This window comes from Cricetulus griseus, chromosome 2 (genome assembly GCF_003668045.3).
Source record: "Cricetulus griseus strain 17A/GY chromosome 2, alternate assembly CriGri-PICRH-1.0, whole genome shotgun sequence".
NCBI lineage: Eukaryota > Metazoa > Chordata > Mammalia > Rodentia > Cricetidae > Cricetulus > Cricetulus griseus.
In genome coordinates, this window is record NC_048595.1 from 150142013 (window position 1) to 150165129 (window position 23117).

Sequence of the window (23117 nt, forward strand, 5' to 3'; positions counted from 1 at the left end):
TAAAAGAGGATACAACACAAAGCTTGCTGGGCAAAACAAAACGTCCATGTCAAGCGGCTACAAAGCCTTCGAGGTCCTGTGGAAGGAGCAGTTGCTTTCAAAGAGTTAATGGAAGGCATCTCTGAGCTGTGATTTTTAAAGAATAGTGTGTGCCTTACTGTAGAAATATCAGGAAGTGCATTTCAAACAACACTTAACAACGAATTATATTACTAAGCCAAGGAAAAAGTACTAATAGAATGAAAAGCTGACGGGGGGGGTGTCTAAAAGGAGACAGTGGCGCTGAAGAAGTCTGTAGGAACTGTTACAAAGAGCTATGTTTTTTTTTCATAAGCAAAAAATAATTACATTAGTATTAAAACAAACACAAATTTCATGCATGCCTTTAACTTCTAACCTAGTGAGCATTTGAGGTTGGGAATGAGAGGGAAGAAAACCTAAAAACAATGACGACTGGAACAAGTTTCACTTTAACCGCGGAAAGAAACAGCCGAGATTAATTCTGTACTGAAACAAACAACGTTCACAAGAGCTGGAGACAAACTTTATATGAAAATAGAGTACTAAGGCAGCCACAGCTCCTAACATTTGTATACATGTTACTTTATAAACACGTCAAAAAGTTAACCTTAGCAACCGGGGACTTTTGCTGCCCTCCGGTCAACAACAGCGAAAACACAAAAGCGAAATAATAACCTCAAACCCGGGAGGTTTTCCACTACGCCAAGAATTATCTTAAAAGAGATTGTCACGGTTAATTAACTTCCCCTCCAAAATCAACATCCAGAGCTACTTACACCTCGGTTTTCCTAGAAACATTTAGTAATCAAAACTATTTTTTGAAGTAACTAAACACACACACACACAAAAAAAAAAAAAAAAAAAAAAAAAAAAGTCCGAGACCTAGTCTCCGCCCACTCTCAATATGGCGGAGGCTGAGTCTGCGCAGTACGGGCAGGGACGGCCGATTGCTTCCTGGCATGTCAACAAGCCCTTCTTCCGGCGCGGAAGGCTGAACCATTCCCACCCCGAAACTTTGTCTCCCTCTCAGCTCACACACACAGTTTTATGAGGCAGCATATCCTCGTTTCATCCGACAAGCTGTTCTTAGCTCACCGGCCTCTCGGCGGTCCCTGTACCGCCGCGCCGCCGACGCGCCCCGACCCTCCGAATGGTCTGGACCAACGTCACCTCCGGTCCTAAGTGTCATGGCTGCCTTGAGAGGCTAGTGAGTGTGCACCCTCGGTGGGGAAGGTGCAAAGCCCGCACGCGGAGGCCCAGCGAAGGAAAGTTGCATCTCGGTGGTGGAGGCGACAACTTCTCCGGTCCCTCGGCCATGGCGGCTTCCGGGAGTGGTATGGCCCAGAAAACCTGGGAACTGGCCAACAACATGCAGGAAGCGCAGAGTATCGATGAAATCTACAAATACGACAAGAAACAACAGCAAGAAATCCTGGCGGCGAAACCCTGGACTAAGGAGTGAGGAGGTCCCTGGCGAGACGCAAGGGAGGGAAGGGATGGCGGGAGTTTAAGAGACCCAAGCGGGGTGGCTTTCTGGGGGGCGACGACAGAATACCCGCCACGGTGTTTTTAGTCTGCCTTATCGGGTCGGTAGAGCCTAACCCCTCCTCTGGGGCCTGCTTCGATTCCCCTTTCAGAAAGTTTCTTTAACAGACTTGTTCCAGAGGGTGTAAAGAACTGACTTGGGGTATCACTTTCTCAACAGGATTGTTTTTATAAATCTCCCACACTCTGTCTTGAACCTGGTGGATACATGCACCCTGTTGCAGCCTTCAGTGAATCCCAAACTGAAGAGCGCAGCTGTTTTCAGAAGTCAAATGAGCAGGCCACTGATCTCAGAACAAAGAAGCCATAAGCTCTTTTAGCAGTTTTTTTTTCTGTGACCATTTTATGGACATACCAAGTCCCTTACCACTTCTCTAAAATACTACTACAACGATTCATGTAAACCAGGAATTATGAAATAGGGTTTAAAGCTAGCCAAATCCATGTATCTCTGGGACTGATGACAAGTCAAAAGATTTCTTTAGAACAGATTGTGTTAAGGACATTGAAAAAAAATCACAAAAAAGATGCTGTCTAAACAAATCACTGTTTCCAGGTTTTTTGTCTTAACAAAGCTAGCTTCCACTGTCTATTCTATTTCACAGTGCTTATTGAGTAGTTAATGTGAGCCTGGCACTGGCCTGAAGATTCTCATGTCTTTTAGTAATCATGAAAATCCAGTACTGTACTTTGATTCCTTTTCAGTAAATAGGAAAACAAGCAAATACATTCAGAAATTCACCTCATGATCATACTATAGCAATGAACCCAGGAGCAACCGACTGAAAATCAGGTCTCACAGCTGTCAATTAAAACATTGACTGGTCTTAGGAAACTAAAATATCTAAATTTATCTGTAAGATAAAAACAAGCCTAGCTATTGGTGATGTTATGAGGTAATTTATTAAAAAGTTCTAGATGAGCCTATGTAATGAGAGCACAGTAATAGTTGTCTTTGTCTTTTTCTCCAGTGAAGATGAACCGGTTTTTTAATTTTTGTCTTGGTTTCCAAGACCAGGTCTCAGTATCTTTCAGCTTGTGGTTGAAATCTAGCAGCAGCTGGAAAAGCCTTGGAGATGCTGAGTGACCTGCATAGATTACCTACATATTGTTCCTAAAAGGCACATTTTAGATTGATGTAAACTGTAGACTTTCCTCTAATTATGCTCATCTGAACACGTAAGCTACATCAGTGGTTTTAAAATGTGTCTGTTGTTCAATAGTTTAATCCCATACAATGATGACAAAATAATCACAGGAAAAGTGGGGATATTACATCTACTTTTTAACCTTCACGATGATATCACAAGGAAGCCACAGCTTCAGCACACTGAGGGTATGTTAAGAGATGGGTTAGTAAGGCTGGTAACAGCACCTTAGATTTTAGTGCTGCAGGGACTAAGCTAAGCGCTTCATGTACTCTTCATACTAACTGTGAAATACCTATTTACAGAAATACCTACTTATGTAGCTGTTAATTGGCCAAGATTTAAACCTAAGCGAATCAGTTTCAGAAGCCACATTTGTAAATTTTAGGTCCTCCAGATCAGTGGGTAAGAGTGCTAATTGTTAAGCATGCAGACCTGAGTTCAAATCCCCAGCAACTGTATAAACACATGCAGGGATATGTATGTTGTTATCCTTAGCATTGGATGGAAGGAGAGCAGAGATCTATAAACTGGTCTTCCAGCCTAGGCATAACAATCAGCTTCCAGTTAGTATCTGTCCCGAGGGAATCAAGTGGAATAAAATAAAGGGCAATAAGTAAGTGCTGAAATAGACACCTTAATTCCAGCACTGAAAGTCCAGAGGCCAGATTGGTCTACAGAGTGAGTTCCAGGACAGCCAGGGCTACACAGAGAAACCCTATCTCAAAAAGCAGAAGAAAAAAAAAAGGGGAGGGGGGACACCCTGTGATCTCCATATGCCATCTGGTGGCACACCGATGAACATGTACCATACACAGAAATTTAGGCCTGAGAAAGTAACCAGAGATATGATAATCCCATGTTAATGGAGAAAAAAAACTATGGAATTTGATGGTATTCCCTCCGATAGTATAATTAAAAATTACCTTAGACTCTTTACTTGGGGGTGATGGGTTACAACCTCTGATGTGCTGTTTCCAGGCACCTAGTACTTGCTGTTTTCTTTTTCCTCCCACATTTGGCATTCCCATCACTGTTAATCCCTTTGGTACTTATTCTTTATTTTCACAGAAGCTGTCTTTTGAGATTGTAATTTAAATGAAAACTTTAATAACATTGTGACTTTTGTTTTGTAGTCACCATTACTTTAAATACTGCAAAATCTCAGCGCTGGCCCTACTGAAAATGGTGATGCATGCCCGATCAGGAGGCAACTTGGAAGTGATGGGTTTGATGCTTGGGAAAGTGGATGGTGAGACCATGATCATCATGGACAGTTTCGCTTTGCCTGTAGAAGGCACTGAGACCCGAGTAAATGCTCAGGCTGCTGCATATGAGTACATGGCTGCGTACATAGAAAATGCCAAACAGGTAAAAATATTGTTGCTTAAACTTTTAATAACTCGGGCTGGAGAGATGGCTCAGAGGTTAAGAGCACTGACTGCTCTTCCAGAGGTCCTGAGTTCGGTTCCCAGCAACCACATAACCATCCGTTATGAAATCTGGTACCCTCTTCTGGTGTACAGATATACATGGAAGCAGAATGTTGTATACATAATAAATAAATAAGATCTTTAAAAAAAAACTTTAATAACTCTTAAGAATCTCAAGATTCTGGGTTTCTGAACTTAAAAGTGTCCTTTTCACATTCAATTTCATATTTTAAATTTAACAATTTTATGTAAAATATTAAAAGTCTGGTGAGATTTATAATATAGATAGTGGCAGACAGGGGAGAGGGTGTCTTTCTGAAATAAATTTCCAGTCAGTGTCAGTTGTGTTTAGACAATAGAAGTTAGACTGGAGGTGTAACTGGTGGTGGAGCTCATGTCTGCCTTCCTAAGCCCTGAGTTCAAACAAATGAATGGATTAATGAACTAATAAATAAGAAATTTAGGAATTAATTATTCCTCAGTAGAAACCCAGCTAAATAAATGGCAGGGCATCTATTAATGTACTATGTAGGCAAGCTTGAAAAGAAAAAAAGCTCTTTAGGCAGTGGAAGTGAATGCACTGCCTAAAGTCCTAGCACTTGGGAGGCAGCAGCAGGGAGATCTCTGAGTCAAAGCCAACCTGGTCTACAGAGCAAGTTCTGGGACAACCAGGGCTACACAGGAAACCCTGTCTCAAAAAAAAAAAAAAAAAAAAAAAAAAAAAAAAAAGCAACTATCAGGGCTGGAGAGATGGCTCAGTGGTTAAAAGCAAAGACTGCTCTCCCAGAGGATACAGGTTCAGTTCCCAGCACCTGCCTGGCAGCTCGCAACTGTCCAGTTCTAGAGGGCCCAACACCCTCACCCAGATAAAGATGCAGGAAAAACACCAAAATAAAATAAAAATAAATTAGTTTCTTAAAATAAGCTATCTGGACTCTGATGACACCCTATGGAAGGCCTCACCATCCAGGGGAAACAGAAAGGTTGGAGGAGGTTGGTAGGGGAGGACAGGAGGGAGAGGGAACTGGGATTGTCATGTAAGACAATCTTGTTTCTAATTCAAATAAAATCTGAAAAAAAAATTATATAATACCTCAAAAAAAGCTATCTGTGTATTTACTTACATGGAACAGTTCCAGAATTGTTTGTTCAGTTTAAAATATAGGTAGCTAGGAGTAGAATGTTGTATGTAGTATGCAACTATTTACAGATATGTTTGTTAATCTATAGAATATCTCTGTAAGAGTACGTAAGATAATAGAGGGATAATATCTAAGCTAAGAAACAGGTAGAGGAGGGGGAAGGATATGGGAAAGAGACTAAATACCCTTGTTCTTGTACCTTGATAATTTTACACTGTACACATGTATCATCTATTCAGAAAATCTTTACACGATGTTATCTTTATGTAGTGTTACTACATAAAGCCTGTAAATGACACTTTCTGTGAGATTAAACCATACCTCAAACAAGATTTTTCTTTCATATTTTAGGTTGGACGCCTTGAAAACGCAATTGGCTGGTATCATAGCCACCCTGGTTACGGCTGCTGGCTCTCTGGAATTGATGTTAGTACACAGATGCTTAACCAGCAGTTCCAGGAACCATTTGTGGCTGTGGTGGTAAGTACTTGTTCTTTTTAAAGAAATGGGGTCTCACCAGGCATTGGTGGCACACGCCTTTAATCCCAGCACTCGGGAGGCAGAGGCAGGCAGATCTCTGTGAGTTCAAGGCCAGCCTGGTCTCCAGAGCAAGTGCCAGGATAGGCTCCGAAGCTACACAGAGAAACCCTGTCTCGAAAACCAAAAAGAAAAGAAAAGAAAAAAAGAAATGGGGTCTCTGCTTTTGCAAAGGACCCTGATTTGATTCCTGTCACCCCCCACAGAGGCTGGCAACCATCTGTAACTCCAGTTCAGGGTATTTGATGCCCCTCCTCTATATGCACCACATATGGCTGGTGTCGATGGAGGCCACAAGAGGGCATTGGGTCCCCTAGAACTCCTGGAGTTAGAGGTGGTTGGAGGCCACTATGTGAGTGCTGGGAACCAAACATAGGTCTCTCTGCTAAAGCAGCAAGTACCCCTAACTGCTGAGCTATCTCTCCAGCCCTTCAAAATTTGGTTTTGGATTTAACTTTATTTAATTTTTGTTGTTCTGGGCACAGGTCTCTCTGTTATGCATCTCTGACTGTCCTGGAACTGGATGTGTAGACTAGGCTGGCCTGGAACTCCTGGAGATCCACCTGCCTCTGCCTCCTCAGTGCTGAGATTAAAGGCATACCCACCACACCCGGCTTACTTTGTTTTTGTTTTTGTTTTTTGTTTGTTTTTCAAGACAGGATTTCTCTGTAGGTTTTGGAGACTGTCCTGGAACTTTCTTTGAAGACCAGGCTGGCCTCAAACTCACAGAGAACCTCCTGTCTCTGCCTCCCAAGTGCTAGCATACCCACCACAGCCCAGCTTTTTGTTTTGTTTTGTTTTGTTTTTTATAAAAACAGATTTTATTAAGTTTTTCAAGAATATTTGCTAAAGAAAGACTACTGGAAAATTAAAACAGTGTGGTAAGAATGACTCTCTGGCATCACTGTACTTAAGGATGTTCTTAAGCTCCTTGCATCTCTCACTCCTATAGATGAGGGTAGAACCTTTGTCAGCTTCTCAACACTTAATAGGCATTTAATTAGGGTTGACTGGAGAAGCAGAAATGGCTAGATCCTGTCTACTTTTATGTCCAGAATGTTTTAGATGCAATCTAGGATCTTTAAGAGGAAACTAACAATTATTCATCTATTAAAGGGGTCAGGTAGGGGCAGGTAGTTTCTCAGTTAATTCATTACTTTGATTGATTGATTGATTGATTGATTAATTGACTGATTGGGTTTCTTGTTTGTTTTGGCTTGGTGGTTTTGGTTTTTCAAGACAGGGCTTTTCTCTGTAACCCTGGCTGTCCTGGAACTCACTCTTTAGACCAGGTGGCTGGCCTTGAATTCAGAGATCCACCGCGTCTGCTTCCCAAGTGCTGAGCTTAAAGGCCTGTGCCCAGTTTGTTTTAAAACATGGTCTTGCCAAGTAGCATGAATATCTTAATGATACTAAATAAATATTCTTTGGTGATATGATAACTTAATTCTAATCTATAAATTAACTGAAGTATTCCTATTTCATTGAACTTTCTAATTTTGGTTAGTATATAGTGCTATATTTACTTTGTTGTAGTTTTCTGGGGTGTTGACTCAGTGAGCATATGGTTTGTTTGATCAATATTAAGTATATATCTTTTGTAGATTGACCCAACCAGAACAATATCTGCAGGAAAAGTGAATCTTGGCGCCTTTAGGACATATCCAAAGGTAATTTGGATGGAGGGGCTGTGAGGGGGCAGTCTCATGTAGTCTAGGTCAACCTTGAACTTGCTATGTAGCCCTAGCTCTGAAGTACTGGGATCACAGATGTGTGCCCCCACAGAGGTAGGTATAGGCACTCGTGTGCCAGTTCTCTCCTTCCACCCTGTCTGAGACGGGGCCTTTCACTTTTCCCTGTATACAGCTAGCTTCTGTGGAGTTTATCTCCACCTCCCACCTGGCCTTAGGTAACTAGAGATTCAGATGTATGTGCACTAACAAGCCCACCCAGCTTTATGTGGGATCTGGGGTCTCAATTTACCTTCTCACATTTAATCAGTGAGCTTTTTTTTTTTTTTTTTTTTCAGTACTAGAGGTACTAGGCAAATACTCTACCCCTGAGCTGCATATGAACCTTTGTAGTATCTTTTTGTGTAGAATTTTCAAATGTAAAATTGCAAACTGTTACAGTCCATATCAAAGGATAGCATATTTATGTTACATATTACTCTCACCAGATAAAGGGTTATTTATTAAGAAACATTTGTGTGCCCGTGGCATTTTGACAAGGACTACAGAAGCAAGCTAGATCCATTTCCTTCCCTGAAGGGAAACTGTAATCAGCAGTAGATACGAGCAGAGATACACAGCACCTAAAAACAAGAGAAACAAAGCTGTAAGCCAATCTATAACAAGCCACACCCAGAGCAGCTAACAGGTTTGGGGTCAAGTAGAAGCAATTCTTTCTAAGATGTGTTGTTTGGTTTGGCTTTGCTTTTAAGATAGGATCACACTCTATAACCCTGGCTCACCTGGTGATAGCTAGATAGACTCTGCTGGCCTCCTTTTGTCTCTGCCTCCCAAGTACTGAAATTAGCATGGGTGAGCCATCAGGCCCAACTGTTATTAAAACATTGATGTTTATTATTTGACTGTCCAGAATTTGGTCCTGTTGTAGAATATTTGTTTATACTGTAAAGGTCTAAGGTGCCTTCTGATTGGTTTAATAAAGAGTTAAATGGCCAATAGGAGAGAATAGGTGGAGCTTCTGAGGGGGAGAGACTGGGAGGAGACTCTAGGCGTGCAGATTTGCCAGCAAGACATGGAGAGGAAACAGGAGGCACGAGGTAGAAAAGAGGTAACGTTACATGGCAAAATGTAGATTAATATAAATGGGTTAATTTAAGTTAATTAAGACCTAGTTTAGACAAGACTAAAAGGTCAAGCTTTCATAATAAGTCTCCATGTCATTATTTGTGAGCTGGTGGCCAATAAAAAAGCATGCTACAAAGTCCCATATATAAGAACCTGCAGAGAAAAAGTAAGGAGCTTTGCCTTACGCTATTTTCAATTTTCTGTTTTCTGGTTTTGTTTAGGGCTACAAACCTCCTGATGAAGGACCTTCTGAATACCAGACTATCCCACTTAATAAAATAGAAGATTTTGGCGTGCACTGCAAACAGTGAGTAATTGAACAGTTGTCGGGGCTATGGGTGTGACACAACAGAAGAGAGCTTGCCTGTCATTCCCAAGGCCCTGGGTTCAACCCCAGCACCAAAACTCAGAAATCATTCAGTCAAAGACTTTTATTTTACACATGAGAAAGACTCAAACAAAATGCATTTCATAATATATGGTGCTTTTAAAATATTTGTGCAAGGTATGGATTTAGGATAATACTCAGTGTTTAATAATTCTCTTTTCACTTGTTTATTCTTCAATAATTATTTTAATCTAGCTTATTGTCTTGCAAATAATCATAAACATTTTTTTCATTGCACAAAATACTCAGTCCATAAAAAAAATTAACAGTTGAGACATATACCCAGGTGTAGCTGGACAGTAATCTGTTTGCTGCCCTTAAAATATACCATTTTGAGACATCAAGATGGCTCGGTGAATAAAGGTACTTGATGCCAAGGCTGACAACCTAAGTTCAATCCCCAGGACCCATACAATGGAAAGAGAATTTATTCCTGCCAGTCGTCCTCTGACTTCTACATGGTACACTCATCCACATTTATACGTAAACACACACAATAAATAAATGTAATTTTTTAAATGCCCATTTTTCATTTAGCAAAGACTCTTTTCTCCAAGTTAAAAAATAGCCAATGAGGGCATCTTTTCATATTTGTAAATATATCTCAACACCTTTCCTACTACCATCTTCACCCAAGCTATGCCGTCTGAAGCCCAAGCATGACCCTGAATATCTAACTCATCTCCCATGTCAGCCTTTCACCTGTGTCTTAAAGATGAGTCCGCGGGACTGGCTCTGCTAAAATGTATGTCAGAGCATGGCTTCCCTCAAAATGACGTTGCATCTTACCAATAATAAGATCCAAAGCCATACAGATTATACAACCCTCTGTGATCTGGCCCCTGATCCTCTCTCACCCTTGAAGTCCTCATTTTCATGTAGCTCACTAACTGCTGTACATGAGGGTCTGTTTCCAGATCACTTGATCACTTTGTCTCCAATAGCACCTTCCTGTCTCTTGTACCTGTTTCCTTCCTTGCAGTCACCATGGAATGTTTTTGGTTCCTTGTTGTTGAACAGAATTACTCACTGCTATGTCCTTGCATTTAAAATCGGGCATAGCACATAGAAAGGTGGGCACTTTTAAAATGTTGCTTAGATAAATGAGTGATTATCTAATGTCCCTTTTCTCTGTAACTCCTGTCCCACCGTTAAGGAATATCTTGACTGCCATGTGTTACTGCTGCTCATAATGTACAACCAAATGTGAGGGACAGTTCTCTGACAAGGATCAGCTTCAGAACCTCACGTATGCTACTCAGATTCTCTACCCTTAGCTCCACCCTAGCCTCCCCAAATTTGCTTGGAATGTAGAATCTGATATGCTAAATGTTTAAGCACATATTAGATAAGTTTATTATATGCCTATATAAACTCAATAAAGATAAGATATTTAATATGTGCCTATATAAACTCAACAAAGTGAAAAGACCAAAGATACATTCTATATAGCTTGTGTAGATGTTGGTTTATTTATGACAGTGTACAAGTCATACATAACTAAGTTTCATTATGAAATTTGTATGTGCATATGATGCATTTGATCATATTCATTCCCGTTACCCTTTCTCACCCTCTCACTCTGCTGATCCCTTTAATCTTCCCATCTCGTCCCATTGATGTTTTTGTGGGTTTTTGTCATTTGTTAATATTTTTGATGACCCAGTGAGTTACACGAGGGTTGCATTGTTTACAGGAGCATTACCAGTGAGCATATCACTAAAGAAAGGGCCTCTCCCTCCCCAGCATCCATCACTGTATAAATCCTCGGGGAAGGTAAGGCTTTGAGAGTCCTGCCCCCACCATGACCCAGTCTAGTGCAGGTAATCACAGTTGCTCTGAGGTAAGAGTGGCCATGACAGCCAAGCACTGGTGGTGCACGCCTTTAATCCCAGCACTCGGGAGGCAGGGGCAGGTGGATCTCTGAGTTGGAGGCCACCCTGATCTACAGAGTGAGTTCTAGGACAGACAGGACTGTTACACAGAGAAACCCTATCTCAAAACTCCCACCACCACCAAAAACAAAGAGTGCTCTGACATTCCTGGCAGCAGACCTTCCACAGCGTTCACCTCCGTTCCCCGGGCTCTTACATTCTTTCTGCCCTTCTTCCATGATGGTTCCTGAGCCTTAGGGAAGGGGGTGATGTTGATGACCACTTTCTAGCTGAGCATTCCACTGTCAGTCATTCTAGCCAGCAGTCAGTTCTGAGTCTGAAATAACTGCTGCCCACTGCCAACAGAAGCTTCTCTGACCATAGCTGCCAGCAGCAATAATCTTCAAATATAAACATAGTTTAGAAGGCAATTTGATTGGCACATTAAGTCCATCTAGTAAAATAATAGTAGTAGCTTCCCACAATAACCATGGGCTTTTGACCAGGTTGGCAAGATGAGGCAAGGATCCCACTTCCTGTGAAGTAGCCCTCAAATCCAATCAGGTAAAATAGCAGACTTGCCACTGTTGAACTAGAGGCCACCTATTTAGCAGATTGGTATCATAGCACACAGGATCCAAAGGAAGGTAAAACTGTTGATGACAGCCCTTACCCAGCAGCCTGTATAACATCTTCCAGCATTATGGGGGCTAGCCAGCAGAAAGGACCTGCACCCAGTTTCTGCTTGCTTTGTCTATGTCCTCTGTCTTAGCTACTTTTCTATTGCCACAACAAAACACCATAATCCAGTCAACTTATAAAATAAAGCATTTAATTTGTGACTTTTGGTACCAGAGAATTGGTCCATGATGATTATAGTGTGGACCATGGTAGCAGGCGGGCATGTGGCTGGAGCAGTAGCTGAGAGCTTACACCTGATCCATGAGAAGCAGAGGGGGAGAGAGAGGTAACTGTGAAACCTCAGAGCCCATTCCCAGTGACATACCTCCTCCAACAAGGCCATACCTCCTAATCCTTTCCAAACAGGTCCATCCACTAGAGACCAAGCATTCAAATGGATGAGCTATAGGGGCCATTCTCATCCAGCCACTGCATCCTGAGACCAGCCATGTGATATCTGTAGGAGCATGGTGTGTTAAGTAATTTAACTTAAAAATCCTTAATAGAAGTAGAATGCAGGTATTTCATTTGGTTTGTCCTTTAAGTGCCAGGACCTTGGGCATGCTGTAGCACTATCCCTAAGCTACTTTCCAGCCCTCGGAGTTCTGCTTGATTGGTTAGTTTGGTTTTGGGTGTTTTGAGACATCGCCTCTATACATAACCCTGACTGTCCTGAAATTCACTCTGTAGACCAGGCTGGCCTTTAACTCACAGAGATTTTGCTTGCTTCTGCCTCCCTAGTGTTAGGGTTAAAAGAGTATGCCACCATACCCAACTCCTCTGGAGTTTTTAACTAGCCTATATTTTAATATTAGAAGCAAACTGTTTAAAGATTCAGTGAAAACCATAAGGTGAAAGAGAACAGACCCCACAAAAGCTGTCTTGATCTCTCTGCACACCTGCACCATGGCACACACATATAAAAGAAAAGCACAAGCTGGGTGGTGGTGGTGCACGCCTTCAATCCCAGCACTCAGAAGGCAGAGGTAGGTAGATCTGTGAGTTCGAGAACAGCCTGGTCTACAAAAGCTAGTTCCTCGACAGCCTCCAAAGCCACAGAGAAACCCTATCTCAAAAAACCAAGAAAAAAAAAAAAAAAAGACAACAAAAGCACAGTTAGCAAGAGCAAAATTATGTGAGGGAAACCCAGAAAGCCATGTTGTTACTAGCTTCTTGGAAATTTTTGGGCACTACCAAAAGATGTGTGTATGTATGTATGTATCAAGAAAGGTTAGTAGAAGGTTAGACAAAGGAACCTGTTGTTCAGCTATATGATTATCTGAATATAAAATGTAATTTGCTTAAGTATTGCCAAGACATCTATGCAATGTAACAGTGTATTTTTTTCACTTACCAAATGTGTATCTTTTTTTGTAGATATTATGCCTTAGAAGTCTCATATTTCAAATCCTCTTTGGATCGTAAACTACTTGAGCTCTTGTGGAATAAATACTGGGTAAATACCCTGAGTTCCTCTAGCTTGCTTACTGTAAGTACTGTACTTGTTTTATTTGAATTTTGTTTTGTTTTTTAAGATAATCTTACTCTGAATTCCAAGCTGGACTCAAACACTTGAAGGTCAAGAAACAAACCAGCAGTGTCAGTTCTAACCTTATATTTGGGTCCCAGGGATCAAGCTTAGGTTGTTAGGCTCAGGAATCACCTGTACACACTTAACCATCTTACCAGCCCCTGGTTTCAGGAGCTTAATTGTTGGGATCACGGGCAAGTGCTGTTACACCTGACTAATTTGAATTTTAACTAAGCTATAAAAGCTGTTTAATATTTGAAACTCATTTCACAGAGAGACACAGCGTCAAGGCTGGAACAGGGTTCTGCACTAAGTTTGATGTGGATGTTAGGCAATCCAAATGGTCATCATGGACCTGAGAGACTATCTTAGGGTTTCTATTGCTGTGACGACTCCATGACCACAGCAACTCTTATAATGAAAACATTTCATTGGGATGGCTCACTTAAAGGTTCAGTCCATTGTCATCATGGTGGGGAACATGGTGTGCAGGCAGACATGGTGCTGACTACATTTTGACCAGAAGGCAACCGGAAGTCAGCTGAGACAGTGGGTGGTATCCTGAGCATAGGAAACCTCAAAGCCCACCCCCACAGTAACACATTTCCTCCAACAAAGCCATGCCCACTCTAACAAAGTCACACCTCCTAATAATGCCAGTCCCAGTGAGTTTCTGGAGCCAATTACATTCAAACTACCAAGATACCAAATCTAAATATCAAATAGAATACCAAATGAACATGAAATCTGCTTGTGCCTTAAAAAGATTAATAGAAGAAGAAACAAAAAGACTGTTTTTGTTGCCTCAGATAGCAGGTAAGTCTCTGACACATAACACTCTAGTTTGGTGGTTCTCAAACTATGGGTCAAAACCCCACAGGGGTCCCATATCACATATTTACATTATGATTCATAACAGAAAAATTATAGTTACGAAGTAGCAATGATAGAAATGAAATAATTTTATGGTTGGGGTCACCACAACATGAGGAACTGTATTACAGACAGCGTTGCAGCATTAGGGCGGTCAAAAACTACTGATATAGTTAGAAATAACAAGATACCGAGAAAGATGCCATGTAAGTTAGTAGATGTAGGAGCAGAGCTTTCCTGGGCACACTTAGGTTCTTATTCAAGCAGTGTTAAAACCACAGCTTTCGTTCAGCTTTGCAAGGTTCATACTCCGGCCTCATTTTGAAAGCAGATGGCAGGCAGCTTTAGCTTCTGACCTCACAGCCTTTGTGCTTAATGTTCAGAAGATAAACACCAGCATACATGTCCCTGCATATTCTCAGGCATGTTTCCTGTGTTTGCTCAGCTTTGCTTAGATCACATATTCATCCATAAGACATGTCATGGGGCAGAGCAACAAATTTGATGAGTGACTGGGCCAAGGCAAGGGCTAACTGCTGGGCTGGTGTGAAAACAACTCTTTGAGGAGCATGGGGATTAAGCTGGAGAAGGAGGTCGTGGAAATCAATTTGATGATAAATACCAGGCAAAGAAAGGCATTAACTCAGTGTGTCCTGATACATCATTTAAAATCTAATGTGCTTATTACATGGATATATATTTAATAGGTACATATTTAAAACTTAGGGCAGCTTTTGTTTCCTGTGGTCCTGGCTGGCCTTGCAGTTGCTGTGTAGCCAAGGATGACCTTGAACTTCTTTCTGTCCCCACCCTCTCTGAGTGCTGGGATTATAGGCATGTGCTTCACATCCAGTTTTAGTGTCTGAGCCTTGGTGTAAAATGTTGGCAGTGACACTGTAAGTATTACTAAGTACACTAAGGTACTTTACATAAGTCATAACAAAGTTAGCAAGTGCCTGGCTTACAATGAAGTCTGGATGAATAATTACTAGTGTTTTGTTTGGTGCATTATATTCTTGGAAAGACTCCCTTGGCCCTATTTATTTTAAATATAATTTTGACAAGATCTGTATTACTAGAAGTAGCAGAATTAAAAAGAGAGCAGGCTGGGCACAGTGGCGTGTGTCTATAATGCCAGTCTTTGTGATTTGAGAGGTTGAGTCAAGAGGATCAGGAGTTCCAGGTCTTCCTCACCACGCTGAAAGCTAAAGGCCAGCCTGGGCCACATGGGGCCATCTTGTTTTAAACAAAAATAAAGGAGGAAAGCAATCATACTAGAAAATATTATGTATCCCGTGTGCCAAGCACTGCTAAGTGTCTTATGTATGTTGTTCCCTTAGAGACAAATATATTTATAGTCAGAAGTGACACCTGGTGGCAGGGAGAGAAAACTCTAAGACAATAGCAATAAAGGCAGTTGAATATACCTGCTTAGTCCTGTGACTGACTTTCCCTGTATTCCAGCATTGCAATATGAGGACATGAATAGTTGGGATGAGTGTAAATTATTAAGTGCCTTTACTACTAAGCTGACTCACCAGCCTGATACAGGGCCTTGCCTTATATATAGCCTTGACTAGCCTGGAACTCATACTATAGTCAAGACTGCCTTGATTACATTTATAGTTGCCAGTTTTAGATTAAAACTAAAAAGACATCTCATAGCAGCTTTTTAAAAATATTACAGTTAGCCCTTGCTAACATAGTGGTATATGCCTGTAATCAAGCCTGAGTCATTTGACACCCTGTCTCAAAACAAATAAAATGAGAATATTACAATTAAGCCTGGAGGTGTAATTTGGTGATTTGTAAAATACATACATATTTGGAAATGGTATGTGTAATAGATCCTCAAATGTAGGTATGAATGAGGACATATTGCAATACTCTGATAAGAACAGTCACAAAACTAGCTAATAATTATTAAGCCTTTCTTAGGTGCCCTGGACAGTCCTAGAGTTTTAAGGTGGAAATCATTGCCACCTACTTCCATTTTTAAGAGTTCCAGGAGGCGTGGTCCAGGCATTCCTCATAGCCTTCATAATGACAAAACTTGATTTAAGCAAAGGAAAAAATAACACATTTAATCTTGAAATTAGGTTCTAAAATTTTAAAATCAAATTGGTAGATTTTAGGAGCAGTTTTTATAGCTATGACCTAACTTCTTCACTGTCTATCCATCTTTACATTATTTAGATATAGAATGTTAAATTAATTTACATAAAAATTAGTGGATTTTGTCAGGCATGGTGGCGCATGCCTTTGATCCCAGCACCGGGAGATAGAGGCAGAGGGAATCCCTAAATTAGAGGCCAGCTTGGTCTACACAGCAAGTTCCAGAACAGCCAGGGCTACAGAGAAACCCTGTCTCAAAAAGAAAAAAAAAATTGGGTTTTTAGCCAGGTATGGTGGTACACACCTTTATTCCCAACACTAGGAATCAGAGGCAGGCAGATCTCTGTGAGTTCAAGGCTAGTCTGGTTTACATAGTAAGTTCCAGGACAGCCAGCGCTTTGTAGTGAGAGACTCTGTCTCAAAAATAAAAGCAAGTGTGTGGGGGAGTGGGTAGAATCTTGGGCAGTGGGGGTGTGGGGCTGGACAGAATGGGTGGTATACCTATAGTTCCAGCTCCTCAATAGAGTAAGGCCAACTTGGGCAACTAACAAGACCCTGTCTCAAAACAAATACAAAGGCTTGAGAGTATAATGCTGTAGTGGAGTGCTTGCTTATATCTACATGTCCCTGAAGGCAGGCTTAGCCCTGGAAAAAAAACAGAATATTTTCATGATGAGCCTATGCTGTGAAATGACATGACACCATTTTCTCCACAGAATGCAGACTATACCACTGGCCAGGTGTTTGATTTGTCTGAAAAGTTAGAGCAGTCAGAAGCCCAGCTGGGACGAGGGAGTTTCATGTTGGGTTTAGAAACACACGATCGGAAATCAGAAGACAAACTTGCCAAAGCTACTAGAGACAGGTAAGTGTTCATGTGCAGGTCCTGCCCTACTCTTCTCTCAAAATTTACAGGAAGTAAATCCTGATCCTGTGGTTCAGTCAGCTACAACTTGGGAAATGCCTGAGTATTATCACACTTTCAAATTTTAGGGGACATAAGGCAAAATAGAAAGCTCAACTCAAAGATCTAGGAATACCATAGCCACATGGTGTACAAGGAAAGCTGGCCCCTGACTAGATCTTTTTTCAGGGGAAGGGCTTCCAAAAGCATGCTTACCCTTTTCCTCGACTAAACATTTTCTGAAGAATTAACATTTCTTAAATTTGCCAAATTTCAGATTCCAGAATATTGTGGAAAAGATTCTCTCTTAAGTCGTTCTTTCTGCACTTTAGTATCTCATGTTTTACTTGCTAATTATTTCCTTGGGATGTGGTCTCTGATAACTTAGATGAGAATGTGACCATTGATGACAGAATGTACGGGTTGAAAACACTAACATTTACTGCCACAAAACCTCAAGTTTTAATCTGATACTGGCAGAAGAGAGAATATTTGGGCAGTTATAAGCTGGTTTGTTTGGTGGAGGGCGGGGGCTGTCTTCCCTCAGTTCATAGCATATTTCCACTCTTGGGATGTTTTTTTTTTTCCTTTTTCATAAGCTGTTTCTACTCCTTGCCAAACTTGAAAAGCAGAGCCTTCCTCCATCTCCTGGTGTCTGCCAGGATTTCCACCTGTACTGTGTTTTTCTCTTTAACACTAATGAAGTTGTCTTTGAGCATAAAGCAAACAAACAAAAGCACTGTTCTGTAGGGAGAAGGGAGGGGAAGGTGAAGTTTATCCTGCCACTGGAGTTAGAAGTACCTCATTCAGCTCATCCTGGTGGAGAAAGTGGCTCAGTGGCTCAGCACTTCAGCACTTCCCTGTCGGGCATAGGGCTCTGGTCCATCCCTGGCACCAAAAACCAAAACAAGAAACATGCCTTCTTTCAGAAGGTGCAGTGGCCACACATTGGCTTTGGCTGTCTCAGTGTGTGAACTCATGAATGTGTCTGCATTTGTTTTCAGTGCTGGGCATGGCACTGTGGCCTTGCTGCTGCTCTACCCTTGTCATATCCCCAGCCAATTCATTTTGAAGTAAAAGTTTCCTTACAGAACTCTTCCTTTGTTTGTCCTTTGTTTGGATTTTGTTTGTGTTGTTATCCTGTTTTCTCACGGGAATTCTTCACTTTTGTAACAACAAAGTAGGGAGATCAGCGGTAGAAATAGAAAGTAAATTACTTTAATAAAAAGTTAACTCATGTGAATATTGATAGAGCTTTGTCTTTGGTTTTGGTTTTTCTATTTATCATTTCTCAAATCTTAAGTCCTTCACGAACTGGCCTGACTTTCAGCTCTCCAGACGATGTTTATAGTTATTTTGGGAAACAAAATTCTTTAAAATTATTTTTTTAATTATTTATGACAGATTTTTATTTATTATAACAGATTTTTTTAATTCTTTTACATTGACTGGTGGGGTGGGTGGGTGGGTGGGTGTGTGTGTGTGTGTGTGTGTACCTTCCCAGACATGCATGTGGAATTCAGAGGACAGTCTGTGAGATCTGTTCTCTCTTTCCACCACTTGGGATTCTGAGGATCTAACTCAAGTGGTCAGGCTCGATAGCAAGAACCTTTACCTGACTGAGCCACCTTGCAACTCCAGGAATAATATATTCTAACATAATACTGTGATTAGTGTGTGATTATTGCATATTACTATGTAGACACATAGTTGCCTTCAAAAAAGGCAAACAATTTTCCCCAAAGCCACTGAGTAGCAAAACTAACTGTTATGACTTGTATCAAAATTTAGTTATTCTTCTATGAAGGGTCTAGTCAGTAACAAAACACTTAACAAGGAAAGCAGAGAATTTTTTTATAAGCCATAAGGAAAAAATTGGCATGATTTGAAAAACATGACTAAAACTGGGTCATTCCTGGGCATCCAAGGATGAGCATGAGTGGAAAAGGTGATGTTTGAAGCAGTGTTCCCCTTGTGACATTGTGTTTCTTCTTTCCAGCTGTAAAACAACCATAGAAGCCATCCACGGATTGATGTCTCAGGTTATTAAGGATAAACTGTTTAATCAAATTAACGTCGCTTAGGTACCACTGAGTACTTTTCCTGAAAGCGGAAATGTGGAAAAAAACAAAGCTCCAGTAACACTTTTAAACCTGTTACCAAGACCCAGACTAGAAGACTGCGGTGCTGTGCAGAGTCCTGAGTATTATTAGCACTGTAATAAAACTATCACGTGATACCGTCTTTCTGTGCTTTGTGGGCAGGGTTGCTTCTGGTTCTCTTGCTCATGGGAGGAAAACTTACTAGATCTTTTCTGTTTCAAGTCCTGCCTATCAAAGTAAGAAAAAAAAAAAAAACTCATTTCATCGAATGAAAGTCAGAAACTTCAGGGGCTTTGGTTTTGTTTTGTACCTTCTGTATTAGTAAAAATGTAATATAATTTAAGAAAGAAAGAAAAAAAGGTCTTACTATTCATGTTCTATTTTCCTGAAGACCACTTAACTTACTAGAGACAGCCAAACACATGGTATCTAGTAATTCAAATATTTTCTGAGTGCCTTTTCCGTACCAAGGACAGGAGTACTTTCTAGAGTTTGATTAGCAAGCTGGATATGTCACTGACCTCTCAGAGCTTAGTGGAGGCTAAAACTCAGCTGCTCTATAGAAACATGGTGTGATATAAAACTCAGGAGAAATGCTTACTGGGGGGGGGGGGTTAGGAAGGTCCACTTGAAAGAAGGTCTAGCCAGACAAGGGACTAGGAAGGTGGTCACTGTTACATCAACAGTATGTGATGCTGGTTGTCCAGTTGTACTTAGAAAGTAACAAGGGTGACACAAGAGGTAGGGCAAGGGTAGCTCCTCCAGTGCTCTGTGGCGGGCAGCACTGAGAGGTGTGAACTTTGGAAATACACTATATTGGGTTTCTGAGAACACTGTAGAACATGGGTAAAGGCTACATGAGAACCATGGAGAATAAAGTGAATAGAACCACAGGCAAGAGGATGAGATTTCAGGCACAGAGGATTTTTAAAATGACTTCAGAGGCCAATGAGAAAGCTCAGTAGGTAACAGGCCCTTGCCACTGAGGTTGAACAAGCTGAGTTAGGTCACTGGAACCCACATAAAGGTAATGAGGAAGAACCAGCTTCACAAAGATGTCCTCTGACATCTGTCTTTTTTTAATTATTTGTATTTTATTTACATTGATGTTTTTGCATGCATATATGTCTTCATTAGGGTTTCAGATCCCCTGGAACAGGAATTACAGACAGGTATGAGCTGCCATGTGGTGCTGGGAATTAAACCTGTGTCCTCTGGAAGAGAAGCCAGTGCTCTTTAACCACTGAGCCATTTCTCCACTCTTACTTTCCTATTACTGGATCAAAACACCATGACCAAAGCAACTTATAAAATAGTTTAATTTGGCTTATGGTTTAAGGGAGTCCATGATGGCAGCAGAACTCCTGAGAGTTTGCTTGTGAAAATACATTCTTGCAGAGAAGTGGTGGCAAATGCCTTTAATCCCAGTACTCAGGAGGTGGATCTCTGTGAGTTTGGGGCCAGGCTGGTCCACAGAGTGAGTTCCAGGACAGCCAGGTTTACACAGTGAAACACTTTCTCAAAAATACATTCTTTTCTGACATACCCTGATTACAGTTTCCCCTCCCTCTACTTCCAGTCCTCCCTACCTCCCCTTCCATCCAGATCCACTCCCTTTCTGTCTCTCATTAGAAAAGAACAGGCTTCTAAGTGATAACCAAACATGGCAAAGTATAAGACAAATAAAGTTTGTCTGAAGATCAGAGGGTGGAGTTTGCCACTAACCATAGAGGTCTGGACAGACACAGGAAATGGGTGAAGAGAGGATATAGGCAGGAAGAAACAGGAACTACCTCTCTTCCACTGGTAAGCTAATGAGGTAAAGATGGCTTTGGAGTTGGAGTGTGGCTCTCTCCTTCACTAAACCCAAGCATTCATGTTAAAGTAAAAACCAAATCACATCAAAGTTGGACAAGAGAAACCTATAGATGGAAAGGAGCCCAAGAGAAGGCACAGAAATCAGAGATCCACTTGTTTGCCCATAAAAACACTAAGCTGGAAGCCATAGTATATACACAGGACCTGGTTTAGAGCTGTGTCAGCCCTGTGCTTGTTGCTTCAGTCTGGATAGGAGCTTTGCTCAATTGATTTAGAAGGCCTTCTCTTGTCCTCAATCCCCACTGGCTCCCATACTCCTTCCAGCTACTCTTCATTGGAGTTCCCTGATCTCTGAGGGAAGGGATTTGATGGAAATGAAAATATATATCATTAGGAGTCATTTTATCACTACATTTTTTTTAAGACCAGTAGTATTTGAAGGACTCTAGTAGACCCAAGCATAGCAAACATGGTTCTGGCAGGCCATGCCTTTCCTCCATTTCCTCTGCCTTACTAAACCGTTAGATTACATTCCTGGAGCTAGCCACCAAAGTGTATTGCCTTATTTGGCCACATCCTCCTAAGGCTGACCACCAAGGTCCAGCTATCAAAGTATTGAAGTCCAGCAATCAAAAGCCCCCTTTGGCTCACCTAATTAACATGCCCAGTCAAAACAAACCAACTCTTCACAGGGTACACACACACACACACACACACACACACACACACACACACACACCCTGTCTCTTTATAAACTGTCATTTGCCTGTGGGCCACATCTATCTCCTCTCTATCCAGAGGCAGTCCTTTGTCCCTCTAGGGCAAATACCCCTTCCCCCATCACTTGTTCCCTTTCCTTTTCCTCTTCCTTCTGTATCTCTCTACCACCACCACCACCCCTCTCCTTTGTGAGACGGGGTTTCTCTATATAACAGCTCTGGCTGTCCTGGAACTAACTCTGTAGACCAAGCTGGCCTCAAACTCACAGAAATCTGCTGCCTCTGCCTCCCAAGAACTGGTATTAAAGGTGTGCACCACCACCACCCAGCCTGGTCTTTGTCTCTTATCCCCTGCTCTTTCTCCTTCTGGGGCAAATAAATCTCATTTGTCCTGAGAACTTGATCTTGGTGTGCCCTGTGCTGACACCAGTCCTTTCAGTATTTGATTTTTACCTTGGGTTCCTGGGCTGTCTGTCTTGTCTTTGGTTCTAGGTCACCCCAGCTGTATTGGGTCCAGGTTCCATCTTGTGAATTGGGCCTTAAGTCAGATATTGGTTGGTTACTCCTACACATTATGTGCTGCCATTGCCCTAACACATCTTACAGGCAGAACACCAGATCAAAGGGTTTGTGGCTGGCACCAGCTTGACTTCTCCAGGTTCAAGGAGTTGCGTAGGTGTTGTCTTCAGCAGTAGGGCCTGCTATCAGTTTGTGGACAGCAACCTATTGTCTTTAAAACAGCCTGGGATGTTTGTGAATTCCCATGGGACCCCTATGGCCAGTAACTCAATTAGACGGAACTCAACCCTGGTGCTGATAATTTCATTTGATAACAAGAGGTGGCTAGTTGGGTACCCCATTATTTACCATTTCATTTAGATTGCCTTCATATATGTATATATTTTAGGAAGTTTCTACTGTATGAAATTTCCAAACTACCCCTCAAATATCCATTAAATCAGTCTCTACCCCTATTCCCTCCCTCAACCTCCTTCCCCTGCCTACTTGATCCTCCTGTTCCCCCTCCCCAAATTCATAATTATCTATTCTATTTCCTGATGAGATTATCGGAGCCCTCTACTCCCTCATTAGTACCTAATCTTTGTGATTGTACAGATTATAGAGAGTTCTGATCTTGATCTGCAAGGAGAGGGCAGAGAGGGAGAAAGAGACTCTGGGAATGGTGCCAGTCTTTTGAAACCTCAAAGCTTCCCCCACACACACTGCCCCAGTGCTACACCTCCTCCAACAAGGCCACAACTCCTAATCTTTCCAAAAAGGACCAAGAATTCAACCATAAGAGTTTACGGAGGCCACTCTCATTCAAACCACCGCAGACTTCACATACACGGTGGCTCTTGTGTTCTTCTACATCCACATATATGAAATCATAAAAATATAAAATTTAAAACTGACTTCATATGCTGTTGGAGATCAGGGGAAACAAAGCATGTGAGTTTTCTGGTGCCC

The 23117-nt window shown here is 41.5% G+C and overlaps 2 protein-coding genes across 3 annotated transcripts in view; one reads left to right on the plus strand and one right to left on the minus strand.

Moving 5' to 3' along the window:
- LOC100751044 (centrosome and spindle pole associated protein 1) overlaps positions 1–883 on the minus strand; it is a 99227-nt gene extending 98344 nt beyond the window's left edge. Inside the window, exon 1 of one of the 2 annotated variants that reach the window (XM_035440013.1) lies at positions 798–883. The gene's annotated coding sequence lies outside the window, so the exon portion shown is untranslated. The remainder of the gene's footprint in view (positions 1–797) is intronic. The other variant, XM_035440016.1, reaches the window with a different exon arrangement.
- Positions 884–1001: 118 nt separating this feature from the next.
- On the plus strand, positions 1002–19245 carry Cops5 (COP9 signalosome subunit 5). Its single transcript, XM_027398861.2, has 8 exons — positions 1002–1479; positions 3851–4085; positions 5641–5769; positions 7431–7496; positions 8864–8949; positions 12963–13074; positions 16821–16969; positions 19008–19245. Exons 1-8 carry the CDS (start codon positions 1172–1174, stop codon positions 19090–19092), a joined length of 1170 nt encoding a protein of 389 aa, XP_027254662.1. The 5' UTR covers positions 1002–1171; the 3' UTR covers positions 19093–19245.
- Positions 19246–23117: the final 3872 nt, after the last annotated feature.

Excerpts from the sequence above, each read along its gene's own strand:
- Cops5 (XM_027398861.2), top strand. The coding sequence starts at position 1,172 with ATGGTCTGGACCAACGTCACCTCCGGTCCTAAGTGTCATGGCTGCCTT. Across the intron at positions 1,480-3,850 it reads GCGAAACCCTGGACTAAGGA|TCACCATTACTTTAAATACT; the intron begins GTGAGGAGGTCC and ends TTTGTTTTGTAG. Across the intron at positions 5,770-7,430 it reads AACCATTTGTGGCTGTGGTG|ATTGACCCAACCAGAACAAT; the intron begins GTAAGTACTTGT and ends TATCTTTTGTAG.